Source organism: Coregonus clupeaformis, chromosome 1 (genome assembly GCF_020615455.1).
Source record: "Coregonus clupeaformis isolate EN_2021a chromosome 1, ASM2061545v1, whole genome shotgun sequence".
NCBI classification, from domain to species: Eukaryota; Metazoa; Chordata; class Actinopteri; order Salmoniformes; family Salmonidae; genus Coregonus; species Coregonus clupeaformis.
In genome coordinates, this window is record NC_059192.1 from 47999964 (window position 1) to 48023132 (window position 23169).

The window sequence follows — 23169 nt, forward strand, 5'->3', positions numbered from 1 at the left end:
GAAAGTATTTACACCCCTTGACTTTTTCCACATTTTGTTGTGTCACAGCCTGAATTTAAATGGATTCAACTGAGATTTTGTGTCACTGGCCTACACACAATACCCCATAATGTCAAAGTGGAATTATGTTTTTCGAAATGTTTATAAATTAATAAAAAATGAAAAGCTGAAATGTAGTGTAAAGTATTCAGCCCCTTTGTTATGGCAAGTCTAAATAAGTCCATAATAAGCTGCATGGACTCACTCTGTGCAATAATAGTGTTTAACATGATTTTTGAAGGACTACCTCATCTCTGTACCCCACACATACAATTATCTGTCGAGCAGTGAATTTCAAACACGAATTCAATCACAAAGACCAGAGGGTTTTTCTAATTTCTGGTAAAGAAGGGCACCTATTGGTAGATGGGTAACATTTAACAAATCAGACACTGAATATCCCTTTGAGCATGGTGAAGTTATTAATTACACTTTGGATGGTGTATCAATACATCCTGTCTCTACATTATACAGGCGTCCTTCCTAACTCAGTTGCCAGAGAGGAAGGAAACCGCTCAGGGATTTCACCATGAGGTCAATGGTGACTTTAAAACAGTTACAGTTTAATGGCTGTGATAGGAGAAAATTGAGGATGGATCAACAACATTGTAGTTACTCCACAATACTAACCTAAATGACAGAGTGAAAAGAAGGAAGCCTGTACAGAATAAAATATTCCAAAACATGCATCCTGTTTGCAATAAGGCACTAAAGTAAAACTGCAAAAAACTGCAAAAAATCCAACACAACACATCACTGAGCACCACTCTTCATATTTTCCAAGCATGGTGGTGGCTGCATCATGTTATGGGTATGCTTGTCATCAGCAAGGACTAGGGAGTTTTCTTTTTTATAAAAATAAACGGAATGTAGCAAAGCACAGGCAAAATCCTAGAGGAAAACCTGGGTCAGTCTGCTTTCCAACAGACAACTTCACCTTTCAGTAGGACAATAACCTAAAACACAAGGCCAAATGTACACTGGAGTTGCTTACAAAGATGACATTGAATGTTCTTGAGTGGCCTAGTCACAGTTTTGAATTAAATCGTCTTGAAAATCTATGGCAAGACTTGAAAATGGCTGTCTAGCAATGGTCAACGACCAACTAGACAGAGCTTGAAGAATTAAAAAAAGAATAATGTGCAAATATTGTACAATCCAGGTGTGTAAAGCTCTTCGAGAATTACCCAGAAAAACTCACAGCTGTAATCGCTGCCAAAGGTGATTCTAATATGTAAATGAGATATTTCTGTATTTCATTTTCAATACATCATTTTTAAATTGTAAAAACATGTTTTCTCTTTGTCATTATGGGGTATCGTGTTTCTGATAGGTGAGAATTTATTTTGAATTCAGGCTGTAACACAGCAAAATGTGGAATATGTCAAGGGGTATGAATACTTCCTGAAGGCACTGTAGCTGAGAGTGACTAAAGCCATGTATCCTTTAGTACATATACAGTAAATTACAATAATAATATTTATTGGCACTTTATGTTATGGTACAGACATTACCAGGGATTAACTCAAATATATACGGTAAAATTATAATTACATAGAATTACTTATTTGTTGGGATTAGATGAATCAGGCACCACTAGGGACTATTTGTCGGCCATCTGTAATTTGCATGTCTTGTATTCATGGGATATGTAAATGAACTATGCAAAACTTGCCAGTCTAAATCCCAGCATATTCAAATATTCAGAGGAACAAGGTTTCTAAGGTCCACTCTCTAATAGGATTTTCGACATAATCATGTTGAATGTATTGTTTGTAGCTTATAGCTATTTATACTATTGCACACACACACACACACACACACACACACACACACACACACACACACCTAAACATCCGAGTAGAGGGTTTGTCCATTGTGGTCCTCCCAGGTGACACACACCCTAGGTCTGTAGGCCATTCTAGTGACATCCAGCTCAGGCCTACACTGGAACCATGTTTGAAGCAGTTGATCCATCTGTTCCTGCTTGGTGATCCCATGGAGTCTTTCCTCCTCTTCATCCACCATGTCTTCTTCCCCCCTGTACCTGACTTCGGGTGAGAGAGGCAGTCTGAGTACTGTGTCATCCCGCATGCCCTCGAAGAACTGCACCACGCACTTGCGGGCAAAATCGCGGCAGTGCAGCACGCATGTCTCATCGAAGAGCTTCTGCTCGATGTCAAGGTAGTTGCTCCAGTAGCGTGTCTGGAGGTTGGTGGCATGGTCGTCGAAACAGGGCTTGATGAGACGGCCCAGTGCACCCAAGAGAATGAAGAAGAGGAGGATAGACCAGCCAATCGCCTGTCAGGAAATACAGTACAAAGCATTGGCATTCTCGAATGAATGGTGGAGGACATCAGTCATCAGGGTGATTGTTTCTGACACACCCCGGTTTAAGAATAGGATTTGACTGTACAAATTTCGAACAAAAGCCAACCTACCTAAGTAGAGAAACAACATTTTTGCCCATTTGAATACTAAACCCATCAATTAAAATACGCAAAGTAAAGACATGAGTTTCAGAGGTATTTAAAAATGGGAGTACACTCACTTGGGAGTAGCAGCGCACGTAGCGTGAAACAGCTTTACGAAATGTGCTGTTCCTAAAGATCATGTCCTCCTTGCAGGGCACCTTGGCCATGAGCTTGATCAGGTCCAGGCCAGTGTTGTTGGGCATGCCTGTGAAAGTATAGAGTACAACTAAAGTTGGTGTTTGAGTCCAAGTTAGAGTGTTATAGTGGACAAGACTAGACCATTTTTATTCTGGGTGAGAGTTTGGGTGAAAGTCAGAGTTACAGTTACAGTGCTATGAGTTAAGGTTATGATTGACAGGTGTTTCGGGCTATAGCTACCTGAGAAAGGCTTGGGGTCTACACTCATGCTGAAAGCGCAGATGAAGATCTTCCCATCCAGCAGAGTGACCAGAATCCACACCATGGGCGCCAGTAGAGCCCTCTGCATCATGGCAGAGAACATGTACCTGCAGAGGGTTAGGAATAACATCACAATAATTACAGGAAGTAATAGTTGTTTTTTGGTCTAAAAGCTGTGATGGTAGTGGTAGTAAACACAGGAACATGAGAAGGTGGTTTGACAGCAGCACTTGACAACTCACTTGACAATGGCAGGATTTTTGCTTCTCTTCCCAATGGGTCTCAACCATTCTTCCATCATGACTCCTGTGTGTCGATTGACCAAGATTCCCAGGAAGAAGAATATTAAAGGTGGGACAAACATCACCCCCAGTGCGTAGAGTTTGTTGTATTGTGGAATACAGGGGCAGTTGAAGTCAAAGCTGGTGTAGAGCTTCACACTGATCAGGGCCAGTACAATACAGATTCCATTTGATATGGACTCGGAGTTGGACTGAAAATACTGCAGAACTAACTTCAGACGGTCCATGGTTTAGTTAGACCGAAAACTTAAGGCACACATATGACAATGATCCGGTAAAGTGGTCAGACTAGGTTAACACACTGTCAAAATAGATACTAGAACAGAGATACTGTACAAAAGTAACCGCCAACACCTTATTTTTTAAAAACAAGTAAGATTTGCCCTACCACAAAATAGTCCTCACTGAAGAATCAACTTAATTCCAGTGTTGAATAAAAATGTCAATACCGTACTAGTATTTTTTTGTTTTAGGTTAAGTCTCAAGTCAGAGCAGAGGTTGAAAATGCACCAGACAGATTAGTGTCCTCTGACCACACCCCAGTCGTGTGTGCAGGGCTGAGCACACTGACATCAGAGGCTTTTGGAGAGAATGGAGGGTGTGTTCACTAGCTCCTACTGTGCAGGTGCAACCGAGTTCAACACTGTATAACAATTGCTGATCTTTGAATGACAGAAGGTGCTTGTAATGATTTTGCTGTTCTCTTGTAAGAGACAGAGCCTTTTCTTCTAATTCTTTTTACTCTGAATAACCCCAATGTATGTGAACTGTTTACGTCAACTTTTGGTGGCTCACATTGCTTCCCTTGCTCCATCCAATGATTGCATCTTGCAACTCGCTGAACTGGTATTATCCAATAACTACTTCATCTTTGAGTCAGACTTTTTCCTTCAAATTCAGGTTGTAGCCATCGGCATCCCTTTTGCCCCCAACTATACGAACCTGTATGTGGGACAATTTGAGGAAGCACTCATTTATAAAACAGAGACACACCCCCTACTTTCAAAAATCCTCCTATGGAAGAGATACATAGATTGATGTCTTTGTGCTCTGGGAAGGAAGTCAGCAGGAACTAAATGAATTACAAACTCTGTTAAACGAGAGCTCTGAATATCTCAAATTCACCATGCAGACTGATGAGAGAAAGAAAAGAGAATGGTGTATTACATACAGACTTATACACAAAGCCCACAGACCGCAATACCCTGCTACGTGCGGATAGTATGCATCCCCTTCCCCTCAAGAATGGTCTACCATATAACCAGTTATGCAGGGTTAAAAATGAATTTGTGGCCACCAGTCAGATTCTGACAGCAATGCTAAGAAAATGACAGATAAATTCAAAATGAGAGGCTACATGGATAAAACTCTCAATGCTGCAATGATGAAAATATCTCAAAAACCAAGAGAGGAATTGCTAAAAGCTAAACCAAAGAAGAAAAACAACGCAACAGTATTTTGCACTAAGTACACCAAGTGTTCGGAGAAAATGAAAGCAATCCTGAAAAAGCACTGGCATAATCTGCAATCAGACAAAAAAATTGCTCACCTCTTCAAGGAACATCCACTGGTGGTCTATAAGCGTGGTCGCAATATTGGGGATAGCTTAGTGAGATCTGACCTGCCCCGAGCCCACTCAGACACTCTTGACACCCATTCCAAATGGGAACTACAAATGTGTCTCATGCGCACAGTTCAATAGCACTACAAAAACATCCTTCTTCAGACACCCACATACAGGTAGAAAAATCCCTGTTAGGGGTATAATCTCATGCAAGACAAAGGGAGTAATCTATCTCATTACCTGTACATGTGGGAAAGCCTACGTAGGACAAACGAAAAGACAATGAAAACAAAGCATAGCTGAACACCGCAGCTCAATCAGGTGTAATAACACCGACTATCCAGTAGCAGCTCACTTTGTTGAAGCTAACCATCCTATCTCCTCCCTCAAATACACAGGCATTGAGTATGTTGCTATTGTCTTAACAGTTTTGCTCAATTCAATCTGATCAATCTATCAATTACAACACACCCCTCAGTATTGTCATTGGTTGCACTAATTGCACTTTGTCTACATAACCTGGTTCAAGCGTTCATGACATTACCCTGAAGGCACAATGATGCCAAAACGTTGTTTGTTTTTTTACACAATAAATTACTAGGTTATACATATGGAGTGCGCAACTCTGTTTTTATAGCTCACATTGCTTCCCAACCATACATTGTTGTTTTATTAATACATGTGAAAACATGGATACCCCTTTCAAAGACAAAGATGCATTCATCTTTTTTGCCACATGCCTTTTGACAGACCGTCATCTGTCTGTATGTAAGCAGCACTATGTTAATCTATTATAAGAAATAGAACTCACATTAGAATAATTACACATTCAGGTGTTAGTTTATATATTTTTAGAAAAGGGGTTGCATACAAAACAATTAAAAGGACATGGTCTCTGTTGTAAATAAATACCTTTCCTTACATAAAAGTGCTTGGAGTTTTGGTCCAACATACAGTGTCAATTAACCCGTTAAGTGAACTGGACAAGATATAAGAGTTCAGCATTTACTTTCATGTATTGTGAAAAGTAATTGATTCCAATTCAAGTAGGGCTTATGAATGATTACTTCAAGTGATTTAATCATTGCACCTAAATGGGTAAAAGTCCAAACATCATCCAATTCCATAGCAAACATTATGTCAGTTCAGCGATTTGTCAATTACTTAAAAATACTCTATTATACACTGAGTGTACAAAACATAGGAACACCTGCTCTTTCCATGAAAGACTGACCAGGTGAATCCAGGTGAAAGCTATGATCCCTTACTGATGTCACTTGTTAAATCCACTTCAATCAGTTTAGATGAAGGGGGGAGACAGGTTAAAGAAAGATTTTTAAGCATTGACACATGGATTGTGTATGTGTGCCATTCAGAGGGTGAATGGGTAAGAGAACGGGGTATGATCGTAGGTGCCAGGAGCACCTGTTTGAGGGTGTCAAGAATTGCAACGCTGCTGGGTTTCACACAACAGTTTCACATGTGTATCAAAAATGGTCCACCACCCAAAGGACATCCAGCCAAATTGACAACTGTGGGAAGCATTGGAGTCAACATGGAATGCTTTCGACACCTTGTAGAGTCCATGCCCTGACAAATTGAGGCTGTCCTGAGTGCAAAAGGGGGTGCAACACAATATTAGGAAGGTGTTCCTAATGTTTTGTACACTGTTTATATAAACACTAGTTTCTGGAAGACAGGTTTCAGTCTCCAACATAACCAACAGCATTTGACAAACTCCACAACAAAAATATAAACATTTACCATAAGCCGTTAAGAAAATGACATCAAAACCTTTCCTCTGTAGTTTCAGGAGGATGGGTTGAATAAGTTCTCTGGTTCCTGTCTAAGTTGGTTCAGTACTATAACCAACAGCAGCGTCGTGGACCCTTAGGATCCAGCTCTAGCTTAAGGTTTTTTAGGTTATTCCTTTAGGAGTATCATGTCTGTGCTTTTCAAACTTAGGTCAAGCTGATCTCCGATGATTCTTTGGCTTCGATCACCTTGAAAACTCCAACCTTCTCCTGTTTGGAGCTCCTCTTGGCCTTGTCTGGAAAGAGACAAATGGTTACATTACACACACACAATACAACTATGAGGCCCAAAAAGGTTTTCTAATGATAGAAAATATGACGTTGAGGTTTCATTGGATGACCATGTTACGGTGGGTGGCACTGGTGCTACGCAGTGGTAAAGCACCCTGACAAAGACAGAGGACTTTAGTATATTGTGAAGCATGTATGACAACTTTCTAGAAAGCACCCCAACATCTCATTCATGATGACAGTAGTTGTGAATTGAATAGAACCCACAGCTTAACTCACCCAGTAGGTCACTGCGGTCCAGCAGAAACTCCAGGTCCTTGTCACTAATGACCTTCCCCTTGGTGCTTTTCACTTCCCTGAAAATAACAAGAAACAGTCATTAGATAACCATAGACTTCTGACCAACCTAATATAAATTAAAAAATTTAATTAAATTTAAAAAATTTAATTTAAAATTAAAATTATTAAATTAAATGTTTATTTCTCTAATGAGTTTTATAATGAAAATATAAAATACAATGAGATCAAAATACAATATATGATGTGAAATGTATCAACAATGGAAGAAAATCTCTAGTACTTCTCGTAATCTCTGGTGTTGAGAAGATCCATCAGCTCGGACACGTCGATGCAGCTCTTGGTCTGTTTGAGCTCAGCCTTTCCTCCTTTGAATTTTTCTAATAAATATAAAAAGGTACCAAAATGTGGTTTGGTGTTAATTTTACAAATTCAATTCAATATCCCTGTAAATTCCATTTAATTAAATTCAAATTCCAGGTCAGTCTTTGAATTCAGAGATAATTAAATTCCTCAATTCAAATGTTACATTCATTCCAAGAATTCAATTAAATATTATCCCCAACAATTCCACAAATTCCCTCAGGATTTTAGGCTGATCATGTCACTGTTCAGACAGCTTAGCTATACTGGAAATATAGAAATATAGCTTTGATACTAAGTGCATTAGTAACATTAACCTCTCAAAGTCTAAACCGTTGGGGGGGAGGGGGCTTCTACAAAGTTAACATATGGAATGGTTTTAAGATGGTAATAACATGGATCATTTAGTCATTTGATTTTTAATTTTAGGACCTTTTACTATTTGATAAAATATTGAATTTGGCCTTTACTACTATAGCCCATAGAAACGCATTGAATAGCACATTCATAAATGGAAAAAAATGTATCACAAGGAATACGGTTTTGAAGTGTGTCCCATATCTAGGAGATATAAGGAAGCTCAGGACATTTTGGGATTTTTTTGGACACATATTTAAACCCTTATTTTTGTTGGCACAAAACTACCTCTAAACTTCCATTCATTTGTTAAGTCCCGTGATACTTGTGGGGTCGTAGAGCAAAACCGAGAACACCATCATGTTTGTGAGAGTCCCATCTTACCACACAGTGATCATATTAGTTTGTAGGCCAAACCATTCAGACGTTTGTGAGAAGACCGATTTTCAGGATGTCTCGTGGCCGAGCTACAGCCAAATACAGCTGTAGCTCGGCCACCTTCCACCGCAGCTGCGGAAGGCCGACATTGGCTGATGTGGTGGATTGAGACGAAGCCCATGCAAATCTCTCTATCTTAAACTGACGGATTTTGATGGGGATTTTTTTTATGCCACTTAAATTGACGCACAGGTGTGTCAATAGACATAACTGGGAAATGTACAAACATTGAATTCCAATTCAGTTCAAGATTAAATGTTTTTACAATTCCAATTCAAAACTGTCGAATTCCAATTCAATTCCACAACTTGAAGATTGTGGAAATTCAAATTGAATTCAACATGATTCTTCACTTCATGAGTGAATTCAAGAATTTAATTGGAATTTCAAATTAACACACCAGACATGCGTTCAAATACTATTTGAAATATCTCAATTACTTTCACATACATTCAAAGTAAGTTGAATATGTAAATGTATTTGGAAATGCACTTGGAAAGGTAGTTTTTTTTCTGGATCAAAAAGGGGCTTAGGTGGTGGGCGTGGCAGGGAGTGCGGTCAGCCAGTTGAATTTGAGAAGATTTTAGAGGCCCCCCCATCCTGGCGGTGTAGAGAAATGTTTTCATTTTTAAGAAAATGTCCTGCAATTCTACAAATTCCTCCATGGAGCCAAGAGAAAATGTTGCATGTACAAGTGTGAGGTGTGAAATGGAAAGAGAGACCCTCGGCTCGGGGATTTGAACTAGAAACCTTTCGGTTACTGACCCAATGCTCTAAACGCTAAGATACCTGCCACCCCATGTCTCAAATACACTCCCATGCATTTAAACCCAGGTATTTGAAAATAGTATTTTAAATATACTGAAAAAAATATATAAAAACGCTCTGAGTTAGAGGAAATCAGTCAATTGAAATAAATAAATTAGGCCCTAATCTATGATTTCACGACTGGGAATACAGATATGCAACTGTTGGTCACAAGATCTCGTCAGAGTAATTTTGTGCGTTCAAATTGCCATCGATGAAATACAAATTGGGTTGGTTATCCATAGCTTATGCCTGTCCATACCATAACCCCACCGCCACCACGGGGCACTCCGTTCACATCAGCATACCGCTCACCCACATGATGCCATACACGTGGTCTGGAAGTATTTGAAACTGCTGTCAAATACAATTTGGCAGACTATTTGGTTTTTACAAATAACCATTCAAAAATACTTGTTCTGCGCGGTGTATTTGAAAACACACAGAAAAAGTATTTTATATACCAGATCCTCAAATACACATGCATTTGAATCCAGGTCTGGAACACATGCACCACAATCACCTAAATCACTATTACAATAGTTTTCTATTCTGACATATTTAGTAGCTCTTCCATGCACCTTCTATTCAGGTGGGTTTCACATTCCCCTCAATCTAATAACAGCTTTGATGTGTCCTGGATGTGAGAGGAGTGGTACTCTACTCACTCTTGTGAATTACCATCTTCTCCAGCTTCCTCTTGGCTGAGGCTCTCTCCAGGATCTTCTGGTCGATGGTGTTGGCAGTGACCAGTCGGTACACCACCACGGGTTTGGTCTGCCCGATACGGTGGCACCTGTCCTGGGCCTGCAGGTCAGCCTGGGGGTTCTGACAGAAGAAGTCCATGAATTATCGTGTTGCACTAGACCAATCAGTACCAAACATGTAGTAGTAAGCAACGGTTGTTAAGCTCAGCCAGAGAGCATGAGTTCTACACCTACCCAGTCACTGTCAAAGATGATGACCGTGTCAGCAGCAGTCAGGTTGATGCCCAAGCCACCTGCTCTGGTGCTCAGTAGGAAAAGAAACACCTCTGGGTCAGAAGAGAACTTTGCCATCTGCAAAAAAAATATAGTGAGGGATAAGCTCACAACACAATAAATAGTGAGGGAGAATGACTGCTACATTATTATAATTAGAGCTGCACGATATGGGCAAATAATGTAATTTTTGTTTTTGAGCAAATATTGCGATTGACTTGCAATATTACTTGCGATATTATTCCAACTCTATGGTTGGAATACAGTGGGCACCTCAAATAGTGTTGTTTGGCATGACAACGAATCAAAAAGCCAGGGAGGAGGGGTTGTGACAGGGGCAGGAAACAAAGTGTTGGTCAGTGTTTCCCAGGGGGGCCTAATTACACTGAACTAAAATATAAAATGCAACAATTTAAGATTTTACTGAGTTACAGTTCATATAAAGAAATCAGTCAATTGAAATAAATTCATTAGGCCCTAAATCTATGGATTTTACATGACGGGGAACACAGATACAGTTGAAGTCGGAAGTTTACATTCACTTAGGTTGGAGTCATTAAACTTGTTTTTCAACCACTCCACAAATGTCTTCTTAAACTATTGTTTTGGCAAGTTGGTTAGGACATCTACTTTGTGCATGACACAAGTAATTTTTCCAACAATTGTTTACAGACAGATTATTTCACTGTATCACAATTCCAGTGGGTCAGAAGTTTACATACACTAAATTGACTGTGCCTTTAAACAGCTTGGAAAATTCCAGAAAATTGTCATGGCTTTAGAAGCTTCTGATAGGCTAATTGACATCATTTGAGTCAATTGGAGATGTACCTGTGGATGTATTTCAAGGCCTACCTTCAAACTTAGTGCCTCTTTGCTTGACATCATGGGAAAATCAAAAGAAATCAAAAATTGTAGACCTCTACAAGTCTGGTTCATCCTTGGAAGCAATTTCCAAATGCCTGAAGGTACCACTTTCATCTGTACAAACAATAGTACGCAAGTATAAACACCATGGGACCACGCAGCCGTCATACCGCTCAGGAAGGAGACGCATTCTGTCTCCTAGAGATGAATGTACTTTGCTGCGAAAAGTGCAAATCAATCCCAGAACAGCAAAGGACCTTGTGACGCTGGAGGAAACGGGTACAAAAGTATCTATATCCACAGTAAAACGAGTCCTAGATCGACAACCTGAAAAGCCGCTCAGCAAGGAAGAAGCCACTGCTCCAAAACCGCCATAAAAAAGCCAGACTACGTTTTGCAACTGCACATGGGGACAATGATTGTAGTGTTTGGATAAATGTCCTCTGGTCTGATGAAACAAAAATAGAACTGTTTGGCCATAATTGTTATGTTTGGAGGAAAAAGAGGGCAGCTTGCAAGCCGAAGAACACCATCCCAACCGTGAAGCACGGGGGTGGCAGCATCATGCTGTGGGGCTGCTTTGCTGCAGGAGGGACTGGTGCACTTCACAAAATAGATGGCATCATGAGGAAGGAAAATTATGTGGATATATTGAAGCAACATCTCAAGACATAAGTCAGGAAGTTAAAGCTTGGCCGCAAATGAGTCTTCCAAATGGACAATGACCCCAAGCATCCTTCCAAAGTTGTGGCAAAATGGCTTAAGGACAACAAAGTCAAGGTATTGGAGTGGCCATCACAAAGCCCTGACCTCAATCCTATAGAAGATTTGTGGGCAGAACTGAAAAAGCGTGTGCGAGCAAGGAGGCCTACAAACCTGACTCAGTTACACCAGCTCTGTCAGGAGGAATGGGCCAAAATTCACCCAACTTATTGTGGGAAGCTTGTGGAAGGCTACCCGAAACGTTTGACCCAAGTTAAACAATTTAAAGGCATTGCTACCAAATACTAATTGAGTGTATGCAAACTTCTGACCCACTGGGAATGTGATGAAAGAAATAAAAGCTGAAATAAATCTCTACTATTATTCTGACATTTCACATTCTTAAAATAAAAGTGGTGGTCCTAATTGACCCAAGACAGGGAATTTTTACTAGGATTAAATGTCAGGAATTGTGAAAAATTGAGTTTAAATGTATTTGGCTAAGGTGTATGTAAACTTCCGACTTCAACTGTATACATCTGTTGGTCACAGATACCTTAAAAAAAAGGTAGGAGCGTGGATCAGAAAACCAGTCATTATTTGGTGTGACCACCATTTTTGCCTATTGCAGCGCAACATCTCCTTAGCATAGGCGGTTGTTTGTGGCCTGTGGAATGTTGTCCCACTCCTCTTCAATGGCTGTGCGAAGTTGCTGGATATTGGCGGGAACTGGAACACACTGCCGTACACACGTCAATCCAGAGCATCCCAAACATGCTGAATGGGTGACATGTCTGGTGAGTATGCAGGCCATGGAAGAACTGGGACAATTTCAGCTTCCAGGAATTGTGTACAGATCCTTGCGACATGGGGCCGTTCATTATCATGCTGAAACATGAGGTGATGGTGGCGGATGAATGGCACGACAATGGGCCCCAGGATCTCATCACATTAAAATTGCCATCGATAAAATGCAATTGTGTTCGCTGTCCATAGCTTATGCCTGCCCATACCATAACCCTTCCGCTATCATGGGGCTACCACACTGTCTGCTACCTGCCCGGTACAGTTGAAACCAGGATTCATCCATGAAAAGCACACTTCTTCAGCATGCCAGTGGCCATCGAAGGTGAGCATTTGCCCACTGAAGACAGTTACAACGTCGAACTGCATTCAGGTCAACCCCAGGTGAGGATGACGAGCACAGAGATGAGCTTCCCTGAGACGGTTTCTGACAGTTTGTGAAGACATTATTTGGTTGTGCAAACCAACAGTTTCATCAGCTGTCCGGGTGGCTGGTCTCAGGATGTGGAGGTCCTGGGCTGGCATGGTTACACATGGTCTGCGGTTGTGAGGCTTGGACGTACTACCAAATTCTTTAAAACAACGTTCGAGTGGGCTTACGGTAGAGAAATGAACATTCAATTGTCTGGCAACAGCTCTGGTGGACATTCCTGCAGTAAGCATGCCAATTGCATACTCCCTGAATTTTAGACATCTGTGGCATTGTGTTTTGTGACAAAACTGCACATTTTAGAGTGGCCTTTTATTGTCCCCAGCACAAGGTGCACCTGTGTAATGATCATGCTGTTTAATTAGCCTCTTGATATACCACACCTGTCAGGTGGATGGATTATCTTGCCAAAGGATAAATGGTGACCAACAGTGATGTAAACTAATTTGTGCACAAAATTTGAGAGAAATAAGCTCTTTGTTCATATGGACAATTCATGGGATATTTTATTTCAGCTCATTAAACATGGGACCAACACTTCACATGTTGCGTTTATATTTTTGTTCCGTGTAGATTTGAATAGATGTTACATGAATCATAAGGTAGAGGAAAAATGTTACATATTCATGCTTTGCCTATTCCTCTCCGACTTACCGTTGCACAAACAATATGCTGATCTAGTCCTACAGCACCATAGCCTGACGACTCACAAAATTATTCTGCTGCTCTGTATTTCGCTACATACTTTTGCCATCATTGAAGTCGTTTGTGGTGACGAGGGGTATTGTACAAGACAAAGACATCAGCGATTGGATCGTCTCTAACCAATCAGAGTATCAAAGCCAATGACGAATTTTCAAACCGCCGCTTTACCCACGTGTGTTCTGGCTCTGGCCCAACCCATCGGTTTCTGGACCAATCAGAAAGCCCTGAGTCTGGGTAGCCAGGCAAACAGCACCAGTGGTATCAGAATGTATTAACTAGCTACATTTGCTCTAGCTCAATGCCTTTAGCTAACTAGCTAGCCAACAAGTGATTAGCGGCTAACACAGATTATTTTGGCCACAACTTGCTAAGAAAAGACTAACTAGCTGTTTGCAGAGAGTTCTATACACAAAGAAATAGTGTCATTATAAAACGCATGTGGATTTATATTAAGACGCAAAGTGGAAAGCAGCATCTTTGTCATCAAGATCTTGTTGCATTGACCATGAGTGAACTTGGAAGGAACAGCAAGTGGGTAAGGCAAGCAACTGCGCTCCTTGAGTGACAGGGGCCGGGGCTTGGTGTGCGTGTGCAGCAGGAGAGGGGGAGCGAGACGTCTCAAGTAGCAAACGGAGTAAACTATAAAAAACAGACGTTACACACCGTGGAGTGGAGCGTCAAAATATTGCAGACTGTTGCGATCAAAATTTGAATAATTGTGCAGCCCTAATTATAAGCGCTTTATGACTGCTTCATGGTAATGAGTGCTTTAAGAAGGATAATTCCATTGTGGGGAGTAGAACCTGCCACTACTCACATTCTCTTCTCTGTCGGGATAGGCCATGCTCCCGTCCAGTCGGCTGTACAGGTAACCCCGCAGGTAGCAGTAGTCCATTAGGATATCCAAGATGGATGTCATCTGGCTGAAAATCAGCACCTGTCGACAAGGTCAGGTCAGAAGCAGTCACAAACATCTCTCAATAAATACATATTCATGGTCAAGCTACATTTTGGAGAGTTAAAATGAATCACTTGACTGAGGACATTAAGTATAATAATTGTATTTGGGCGTTTACCTTGTGTCCTCTCTTCTTCAGCTCTGGCAGCATTCTGTCTAGAATGAGGAACTTCCCTGAGGTCTGTACCAGTTGCTCATCAATCTGCAAGGGAAAGAGATTCAGAGGGTGAAACACAAGATCCATGTATTTACACATGAGCTACACCAAATGGCAGTCTAACTCCCTTAACACTCTGACAAAGCCTCTACTTAGCTGTGCTGAGAGAAGTCACGAATGCACACACAACATTCATTGGCCGTGTCATTTCTACAGAATTTTGTTACAGAAGCCATTGCAATCCAGCGGGGCCTTTACCTTGAACTCCTGAGTGGCCGGGTCCAATGGGTACTCTATGAGGTAGGGGTGGTTACAGCACCTCTTCAGCAGCATGAGGATGTTCTGCAGTTTCAGGTTGATCTGGGAGTCCATGGGCATCTGCACATCTACCACTGGGGCAGGTCTGGAGAGGACAGGGACAGGCAACACGTTAGACCTCTGCTGGGGCAACTATCAACCTCAAGTCTTCTTAGTTAATTTATTTTAAGGGGAGGCCACATTAAAATGCAAGTTTAAAATGAGTTTCACATTCACAAAAAATCTAATTGGTACGATCATGTAGTTTGTCTTCATGGATGTGTGTGTGTGTGTGTGTGTGTGTGTGTGTGTGTATCAATTCATATAATGTAGAAAATATACAGACTATCATTGGTATGACCAGTGCACCCCCTAGTGGGTAAAGGCAAAGCCATTCAAATAGAATCATTCAATTTCTATGGGCACCGCACCACATGTTTGCTTCACACAGAACACTGCCATAGTAGAGGATATTCTGACCTCTGTTCTGCCTCCTTCTGAACCCTCGCCAGGTATTTCTCCAGGTCGTAGGGCGTGTCACCATCAGTCTCTTTGTAGTCCACAGGCCTCCTGGTCCTGCGCTTAGGCCTGCCGTCGGTCGTCAGCACCACTGGAGCCTCCACCTGACACGTCAAAGGGGACACGTCTGTTAGAAACCTCCTTCAAACAAAGTCTGGCATCTGAGAAGTCGGCAATGCATACATTTTCGCCATTCTATACCTATGTTTTTCTATATAACCATATGACAGTGTAGCAGTGAACTGAGGGCCTTACCTTCTCCTGGCCCAGCATTTTGGCGATGGTCTTGTTGACCACAGCAGTGTAAAAAGACTCCTGTTTGGCAGTGAGTGGGGCATACACAACAATCTCCTTTTTGGGCGGCACCTCCAACGTCACGTCAGACTTCAGTCTTCTCAGCAGGAATGGCGTCAGAATCTGCAGATGAACTAGAAAGTTTATGGACAACTCCCTACTGGTCATCTACTTGTTTAACCATTTTATTGTTCCCAGTGGATTGCAGAGCTAGTCAGTGAGAGGCCTACCTGGTGGAGCATGTGCAGGATGTTCTGCTCTCGTTCGTTAGGCACAACATTTTTTGCATCCGAACCAACGGTGTCGATGTCAAACCACGACTCAAAGCTGTAGAGATATAGGTGAAGTGCAATTACACTTTTTCTTTTAGCAAGGCAAAATTAAAAAACATTCCATATAGTCCCATTCCAACAGAGACAGACCGACAAAGACAGACAGACATGTCCTCTACCTCTTGAGGTCGTCAAACACCTCAGGCAGAAGGAAGTTGAGCAGTGACCAGAGCTCAGCCAGATTGTTCTGCAGTGGTGTGCCTGTCAGGAGCAGCTTGTTGTCCGTGGGCAGCATCTTCAATTCCCTCACCAGCCGGCAGTTCAGGTTCTTGATCCTGTGGCCCTCGTCCACGATCAGGTACTTCCAGTGGAAGCGCTAGGGAGGAAAAGCAAGAGGGGGGCTATCAGTGAGAGGCTGAATGGGTTAAATAGGTTGCACAACTTGAAGTATGCATGCATAATTCAAACTTTTATGCAAATTTACTTTTGACATCAATGCATTATTTGCATGAAAAGGAAAGTTATGCTCGTGCCTTTCAATAGATAAGAGCTCAGTATCGTAAGTTACAAATCAACGGCTACATCAGAATACCAAGTACAGAAAAGTAATAAATGTAACTTCTACAGCCTACATAGAGATGATATTAGTGGGGGAGGTGGGCCTACCTGTAGAAACGTCCTGTCTATCATGGCAATCTCAAAGGAGGTGACCACCACAGGGTACATGTTGTGAGGCCCCTGGGGCTTACGAATCTGCTTTAACAATGCCATCCTATCCTTAGCAGGCCCATGGTACAGCTGCACTGACACCTTACAACAAGATGAACAAAGACAATTTAACAGTGAAGTCAATCAGTAATTGGCGATACACATGACATGTATTCACTTTTAAAATGGTATCAATTGCACAACTTATGTAATACTTTGAACACTTATTTTTAGCGAGGAGTGGTTTTTACCTCTGGAGTGAAGCGCTTGAACTCGTTGATCCAGTTGGGCAGAGTGGACAGGGGGGCCACTACCAGGAAGGGTCCCAGCACCTTTCTCTCAAGCATCATGGCCACATGGGCGATGCACTGGATGGTCTTCCCCAGACCCATCTCATCTGCCAGGATCCCATTGATACCATTCTCCCACAACATCTGGATTAAAAAAAATACAAACACACCAAGGATAGTATGAAATACTGTATCTCTATGATCAATGACCAAACAAACAAAATATGCATAATCAACAGTCCACACTCACCCTGAGCCACTCCACACCCTCTATTTGGTAAGACCTCATGACTCCCCCAGTGAAGAGCAGGGGCTGCTGGGCGGGCACTGCCTGCCCGTTTACCTTCCTGTCTGGGTCCAGTAGATGCTTGGCATTGTCTCTCACAGCCTCCGACAGACGGCCCTTGATGTCAGCATTGGAGTCACTCATCTTTTCAATGTCCTCTGCTTCCAGCTTCTTCATCCCGGGGACCTCCTGTTATTCATGTACAGAGATATATTATTGACATTTGAGGTACGGTATATCTAGGAGATCTCAACGCTCTCCAACTTCTTGAGTCTGTAAGAGTAAAGATCAGTACAAAAATGTCCCTCGCAGTGTATAAACAAAAGTCCTTTACCTCTTCCTCCACTTTACATTTCTTGGCCTTGGACATAATTTCCTGAAACAAAAACATGCCAAAAAATGTAATATGCAAAAATCCAAAATATAGAGTGAAATGGGCCTTTGTCTATATTTTAAAAGAGAGACCTCCTTACCTCTTTAGACATGACATCAGCAATTTTGTAATCTTCCTCTCTCTCCCTTTTCTTTTTTTCCACTGAAAAAACAACAACACAGAAACTTAAGTCGGAAATCGTCAATATAAACTGTGTTTCCAAATCAACTATAGAGAGGAACTCAATTGTCATGGATGCAAAGTAACGGGACACAAGTGATGCCTACCTCTCCCAGTCTTTTTGCCAATGCCCTGTGACAGAAAAGTTGATAAGGTCAGTGATTAAGGAGCTGCTGGCAGCAATTGTAACTGAAACATAACAAAAAACGACTCAACAAAGAAAGTAAAACTCACTCACCTTCTCTGCCTTCTTTTCCAGTCTTTCTTTCTTCAGCATTTCCTGGGTTTACAGGGAAAAAGTACGGTTAGACAAGTCTTTTCAAAGACTTATCACTCCTTGGGTAGATTTGACCCCTGCCTTTACGTGTTTCCATGCATTTTCCGACCATTAAAACATGAGTCGGAAAGCAATTAGGGATAGCTACAGCAGAGTTCAAGATTAACATAACCGCAGAGGGAGACTAAGGTAGTGGCTCCCTAGATTACTGTGCTCATTCACATTTGTTCACCCATCATGCATGAGCTGTAACAGGAAAAGTAGTAGTTGTACAATATGCTGTGCAAGGGCTACTTCTAATATTCATATCCATTCCACTGGTATTAGGACTTACCTCCTGCTGCTGTTGCTCCATCTTTGTAAGAAGGAATTTGGAATAGATGTTGCTTTTCTCCAGCAAGTGTTGCAGTCTCTTGAAGCGAATGTCATGAGATTCCTTCTCATGAGCTTCTCGAGCCTAGTAAAAAAATGTTTACAATGTTGTTGGGCATTAATAACATCTACACTTGCCAAACAACAATATCAATACAGTTGTTCAAAGATGTTACAACTTTTTTTTTTTTTTTTACTAAGAAACCTTTTTCATAATCTCCTCTTCTTGTTTCTCTCCTTTCACCGTCAACTGCTTCTCCTCTTCCGCCATCTCTTTCGTGATGACAACTTCAGACACAGCAGCTTCAGCTTTCACACTTGCAGCTGCTGAGAACAAGTGGTGATATGGTTAATTTACATGAAGGGGAGAATTCTCAATTAGCTAATGATACTACTAGCTATTTAGCCACCGCTGGCCAATGAATGTGTTTATAACTAACGTTACTTACCATTTCCTGCCAAAGTCTCCTCCATAGCCGTACCCAGGGGTTTTTCCGATTCGTTAGGCTTCGGACAATGAGGAGACACGCTTCGGGTTTCTTCCTTTACACTGTGTTGTGAGTGAATATTCAATGAATGTGAGTCTGATAAATAATCTTGCCTGTGTTAACTGTATGGCAAATTAGCAGTTCAGATAACTAGCCTTGAAACACCACACTAACGTTATTACCAGCGCCCTAGCCAGCTAGGTCATTGCGCTAGGGCTACCATTGCTTCATCCCGCAACTAGCCATTGCAGACCGCTCGTTTCGGATGCTTCGGTAGCCAGGAGTCCTTGATCAACCAAATCTAAACTATTCGGTTTCACCATGATAACGTTTCCAGTCAAGAGGCATATCCAATATCTCTAGGAACAATACTTACGATTCGACGTGTTGAATGTGTCCTTTGCTATCAGATAAGCGTTTAAAACACGTTTTTATCCAGGGCCTCCCATTTTCCACACGTTTTTATCCAGGGTCTCCCATTTTCCGCATGTAGAAGATTATTTGGTACATGTATGTGGTATAGAATGGACTACAATGGCAGCCCCAGTGGCACAGCATGCAGAAATTAGGCGACCCTGCTGTATACAAACGTGTTTTAAACACTCATTTGATGGCGAAGGCCACATTCAAAACCTCGAATCGTAAGTATTGTTCTAGAGACACTCAATATAGCTCTGTTGACTGGAAACGTTATTTTGGTGAAATCGAATAGTTTAGACTTGCTTGATCAAGGACGCCAGGCTACGGAAGCTTCCGCAACAAGCCATCTCTAAACAAGGAAGACTAAGCAAGGGTTACTACCTAACCTTCCTTAGCTAGCTCTAGCTGATTGCGCAACAAAGACCGTTTTGAAACAAAACAGAAGAACTTACCAACTCATATTGAAAAACTGCCAAACTAGATATGTAGTAAAATAAACTATTTCCCTGGGGTATTTGTTTAAAGAAGAACTCGTTAGAGTAAAATTGCAAGTTACACAACATAAAGCATGCAGCTGTCTGTGTATGACTGACTGTAGAATGAAGAAGGCGTGGCTTCAGCATTTCGCGCCAAAGTGGATGCAACCAACGTAAAAGACAGGGGTGTCTGATATTTTGCAAAACCAAGTCTCTATATTTTTGGTTTGCAGAGCATCGAAAGAGAGAAGAGTTGATAGTATGATCATTACCAAGATCATATTACATTTTTTTCCGCAATACAATTGTTCAGAATTGAGATATTAAATCGCTTCATGAAACATGTACCCCTTCTTAGGATATCTAGATCCATTGCGTTAATATTTCCCGCAAAACTCTTGTATTCATTCATTCGGCGACACAGTAGCTGATTCGTTTTGCATGGCCTGGCCAGGCACCCGGTGTACATATTAGACCATTCCATTGGTCCTTCAAAGTAAATTCCACAAATGTTCCACTTAATATTCATAATCTCCAGCACCACCCCAACATCAACATATGTGAAAATGGCACGTTTCTATGTTTTGTGGGGAAAATATATAGAAGTGTGTGGTGATCCTGATGATTTGTCACCAAGGTGGTTTGTTTACATAGCAGGTTAGGATAATTCATGTGGCAGGTTAGGATAATTAAAGTGGCTGGTTAGGTGAATTAACGTGGCAGGTTAGGAGAACTAACACAGCAGGTTAGGTGAATTGATGTAGCAGGTTAGGGGAATGAGGTTAAGGTTAGGAAAAGGGTTAGGGTTAGGCTTAGCTACAATGCTACAGTTGTTGATAAATGATATAAATAATGATAGTAAAAAGCTTTGGAGTACCTTAAATGAAATTCTAGGCAATATATCAGTGTGCCTACTGTTTGAGTGAAAATAAAGTTTGATGTAATTTCAATCCTTAGAGTGCTACAATTTATTTTAACACAGTTCATAATTCATAGTAAGCTCATACTGTACATAAATAACACTGGATTAATTAATTGTTTTGAGGAAACTAAACAAATGGCTTCAACAAGAAAGATTGCGTGTTTAATCTTAACAGGTATTAAAAAGTAAAATACAAAAGCAGCCCACACAATTACATCACTATGAAAATATTCATATATAATATTAAAAAATACAATGCACGCAGTATTTGTTGTGTTTATCTGTATTTAATGAACAACATGGCTGGGTGTTGGTAGACAGGGACACAGGGCAAGATTCTAAACCTCACTGATCAGTGGACTCTTCAGGTTAACTAGGCCAGCACAGATGGTTAAGATGTTGTCCAGTTTCGGTGCCATGCTGATGGGAACATTCTGGGATAAAATCTTAAACAACTTCAGTCTCTGGATTGCTCTTTCCACATGTATGCGGACATTGGCTACTCGCCTGGTGCGTGTCGTCTCCTCATTGGTCAACTGATTGCGCCTGTAGGTGAAAGCAGGGATGTTCAAACTGACCCTTCTCTCATCAAGCAAGTCTCGAATGGTGAACCCACGGTCCGCCATGACCTCATCACCAGCCCTCAGATAGTCTAGGGAACCCACTGTCCATGGTGATAAACTTATCGCTGCTTCTGCCAGCATAGGCATCAGATATAAACATGATTAGCCCATTAGGGGCCACAGCGACGAGATATTTCACAGTGTTGCGTGATTTATACTGGCTGAAAGTGTCACTCCTTGAGTCGTGGTTTGTGGCTCTCTGCATGGCACTTTCGGCACAGTCAATGATGCAGGTGGTTCAAGGGTAGTTCCTCTGAAACGACAAGGGCATGGTGGCACGAATGGTCTCTCTTGGAAGCCAGGGGATCAGGACTTTGAACTGTTCACCCATCACGTCAATCCAGTGACTAATCACAATGCTTGCCATGGATGTAGACACATTGAAGCGGTGAGCAATATCTCCTAATATTAGGTTTAGTTTTAGTTTCATCAACGTCATAAGTATTTGGTCAACAACAGGAAGGGTAATTGATGGCTTACTGAAAGGCAACAACACCGTCACCAGGGTGAAGAATTGAACCATAAGCACTCCTGTATACAGCCGGGACCTAGCATCATCAATGACCGTGGTGCTGGTCACAGTAGGACCCATTTCTGCCTCGCACTGTGTGGCCTTGTCTACTTTAACAGACTGTGTTGTTGAACAGTAAATGTGATCAATATGTGACGGATCCTCCCATTGGGTCTGGGCATCTCGAAATTTTGGTGTAGCAGGCTCGGCCTCACAGACAGGCTGACAGGTTTCTGGAGCATCTAAAAAGGGGAAGAGAAAACATGGATGGAGCAAAATTAATGCAGGCATAGAGTCCTCTCACTACAAACATCACAATGGAAAAATGTGTACTACAACATTGCACTCACACGCACACACACACACAATCATCATCACAACAGCCTGCCACCTTGCATTGTATTTATGATGTAGACTAAGGCACACGCAGGCAGGCACACACACACACACACACACAATTAATGATGTAGCTATCGTGGGCATTGTTTGTCCCATCTCCAAAACAATCAACTGCCTTAGCAAAATACCGGTAGCAATGTTAATGTATGACAACTTCTTCATAATTAACAGTATTGTCAGCTTCATAGCTAAAGTTGCTGAACTTACCCTCAGATTCAAGTCTGTGTTTCTTTATCTGGGGGGAGGCAGTGGTCCGCTGGGTGAGTTGACGCCTCTTTGGCTGGGGAGGGCGATTGTATCCCAACCACAACTCTGGGAAAGGATTATCCTTGGTAGGTTTTTGGTCAACAAAGTGATAGGAACAAACAAAAACGTTGAGGGGTGGTTTCTTTAGATTCAATGCCTTCAGCCAGGTCCTTGATTCCGAGTCGGTATCAGGCTTGCAAAAAAATGTAAACAATGGAGCGCATGGACATTGCCTCTTCGTAGCTGGTTTGTGGTCGTAGCACTCTCTATCTAACCACTCGTTCAGGTGCTTTCTCGAGTTCTTGCAACCAACTACCGCACACGTCGTTCCCGAACCACTTTTCTTCATGTTGTAATTGTAATTTTTATATCCTCTTTGTCACTGCGATATCAGTGCTTTGTCGGCACAACGGAGCTAGCTAGCAAAACAAACCCAGCCCGGCAGAATGGAAGTGGATTGCATCGACGGGAGGAGTTCAGGAAGTAGAGCGGAAACGGCTCAAAAACTTGTGTATAGCAAAGCACCCT

General features: G+C 41.7%; 2 protein-coding genes across 3 annotated transcripts; both read right to left on the reverse strand.

Annotated features, from left to right (window-relative positions):
* Nucleotides 1-1531: 1531 nt before the first annotated feature.
* Nucleotides 1532-3599, reverse strand: calhm3 (calcium homeostasis modulator 3). The gene is made up of 4 exons (XM_041899065.2): nt 3155-3599; nt 2892-3019; nt 2591-2718; nt 1532-2340 (listed from the first exon to the last, which is right to left on the reverse strand). The coding sequence occupies exons 1-4, from the start codon at nt 3439-3441 to the stop codon at nt 1888-1890; spliced, it is 996 nt and encodes a 331-aa protein (XP_041754999.1). The 5' UTR covers nt 3442-3599; the 3' UTR covers nt 1532-1887.
* Nucleotides 3600-6372: 2773 nt separating this feature from the next.
* Nucleotides 6373-20069, reverse strand: LOC121569924 (lymphocyte-specific helicase-like). 2 transcript variants are annotated; one of them, XM_041881281.2, is made up of 23 exons: nt 19917-20069; nt 19006-19106; nt 18762-18880; nt 18519-18641; nt 18146-18187; nt 18015-18039; nt 17828-17889; nt 17689-17730; nt 17319-17543; nt 17030-17212; nt 16737-16880; nt 16250-16446; nt 16029-16125; nt 15760-15921; nt 15466-15608; nt 14947-15091; nt 14650-14733; nt 14391-14510; nt 10027-10143; nt 9754-9913; nt 7404-7500; nt 7103-7179; nt 6373-6828 (listed from the first exon to the last, which is right to left on the reverse strand). In XM_041881281.2, the coding sequence occupies exons 1-23, from the start codon at nt 19922-19924 to the stop codon at nt 6740-6742; spliced, it is 2562 nt and encodes an 853-aa protein (XP_041737215.2). In that variant the 5' UTR covers nt 19925-20069; the 3' UTR covers nt 6373-6739. The 2 variants fall into 2 exon arrangements, with proteins under 2 accessions (XP_041737215.2, XP_041737206.2); XM_041881272.2 differs by having other exon boundaries at nt 18762-18883.
* Nucleotides 20070-23169: the final 3100 nt, after the last annotated feature.

Coding starts and splice junctions, on each gene's coding strand:
- calhm3 (XM_041899065.2), bottom strand. CDS start 3,441: ATGGACCGTCTGAAGTTAGTTCTGCAGTATTTTCAGTCCAACTCCGAG. Junction 3,020..3,154: donor AAAAATCCTGCCATTGTCAA/GTGAGTTGTCAA, acceptor AACCCTCTGCAG/GTACATGTTCTCTGCCATGA. Junction 2,341..2,590: donor ACGTGCGCTGCTACTCCCAA/GTGAGTGTACTC, acceptor ATTTCCTGACAG/GCGATTGGCTGGTCTATCCT.
- LOC121569924 (XM_041881272.2), bottom strand. Junction 16,447..16,736: donor TAGACAGGACGTTTCTACAG/GTAGGCCCACCT, acceptor TTTCCTCCCTAG/CGCTTCCACTGGAAGTACCT. Junction 10,144..14,390: donor ATCCCGACAGAGAAGAGAAT/GTGAGTAGTGGC, acceptor TTTTTTTTGCAG/ATGGCAAAGTTCTCTTCTGA.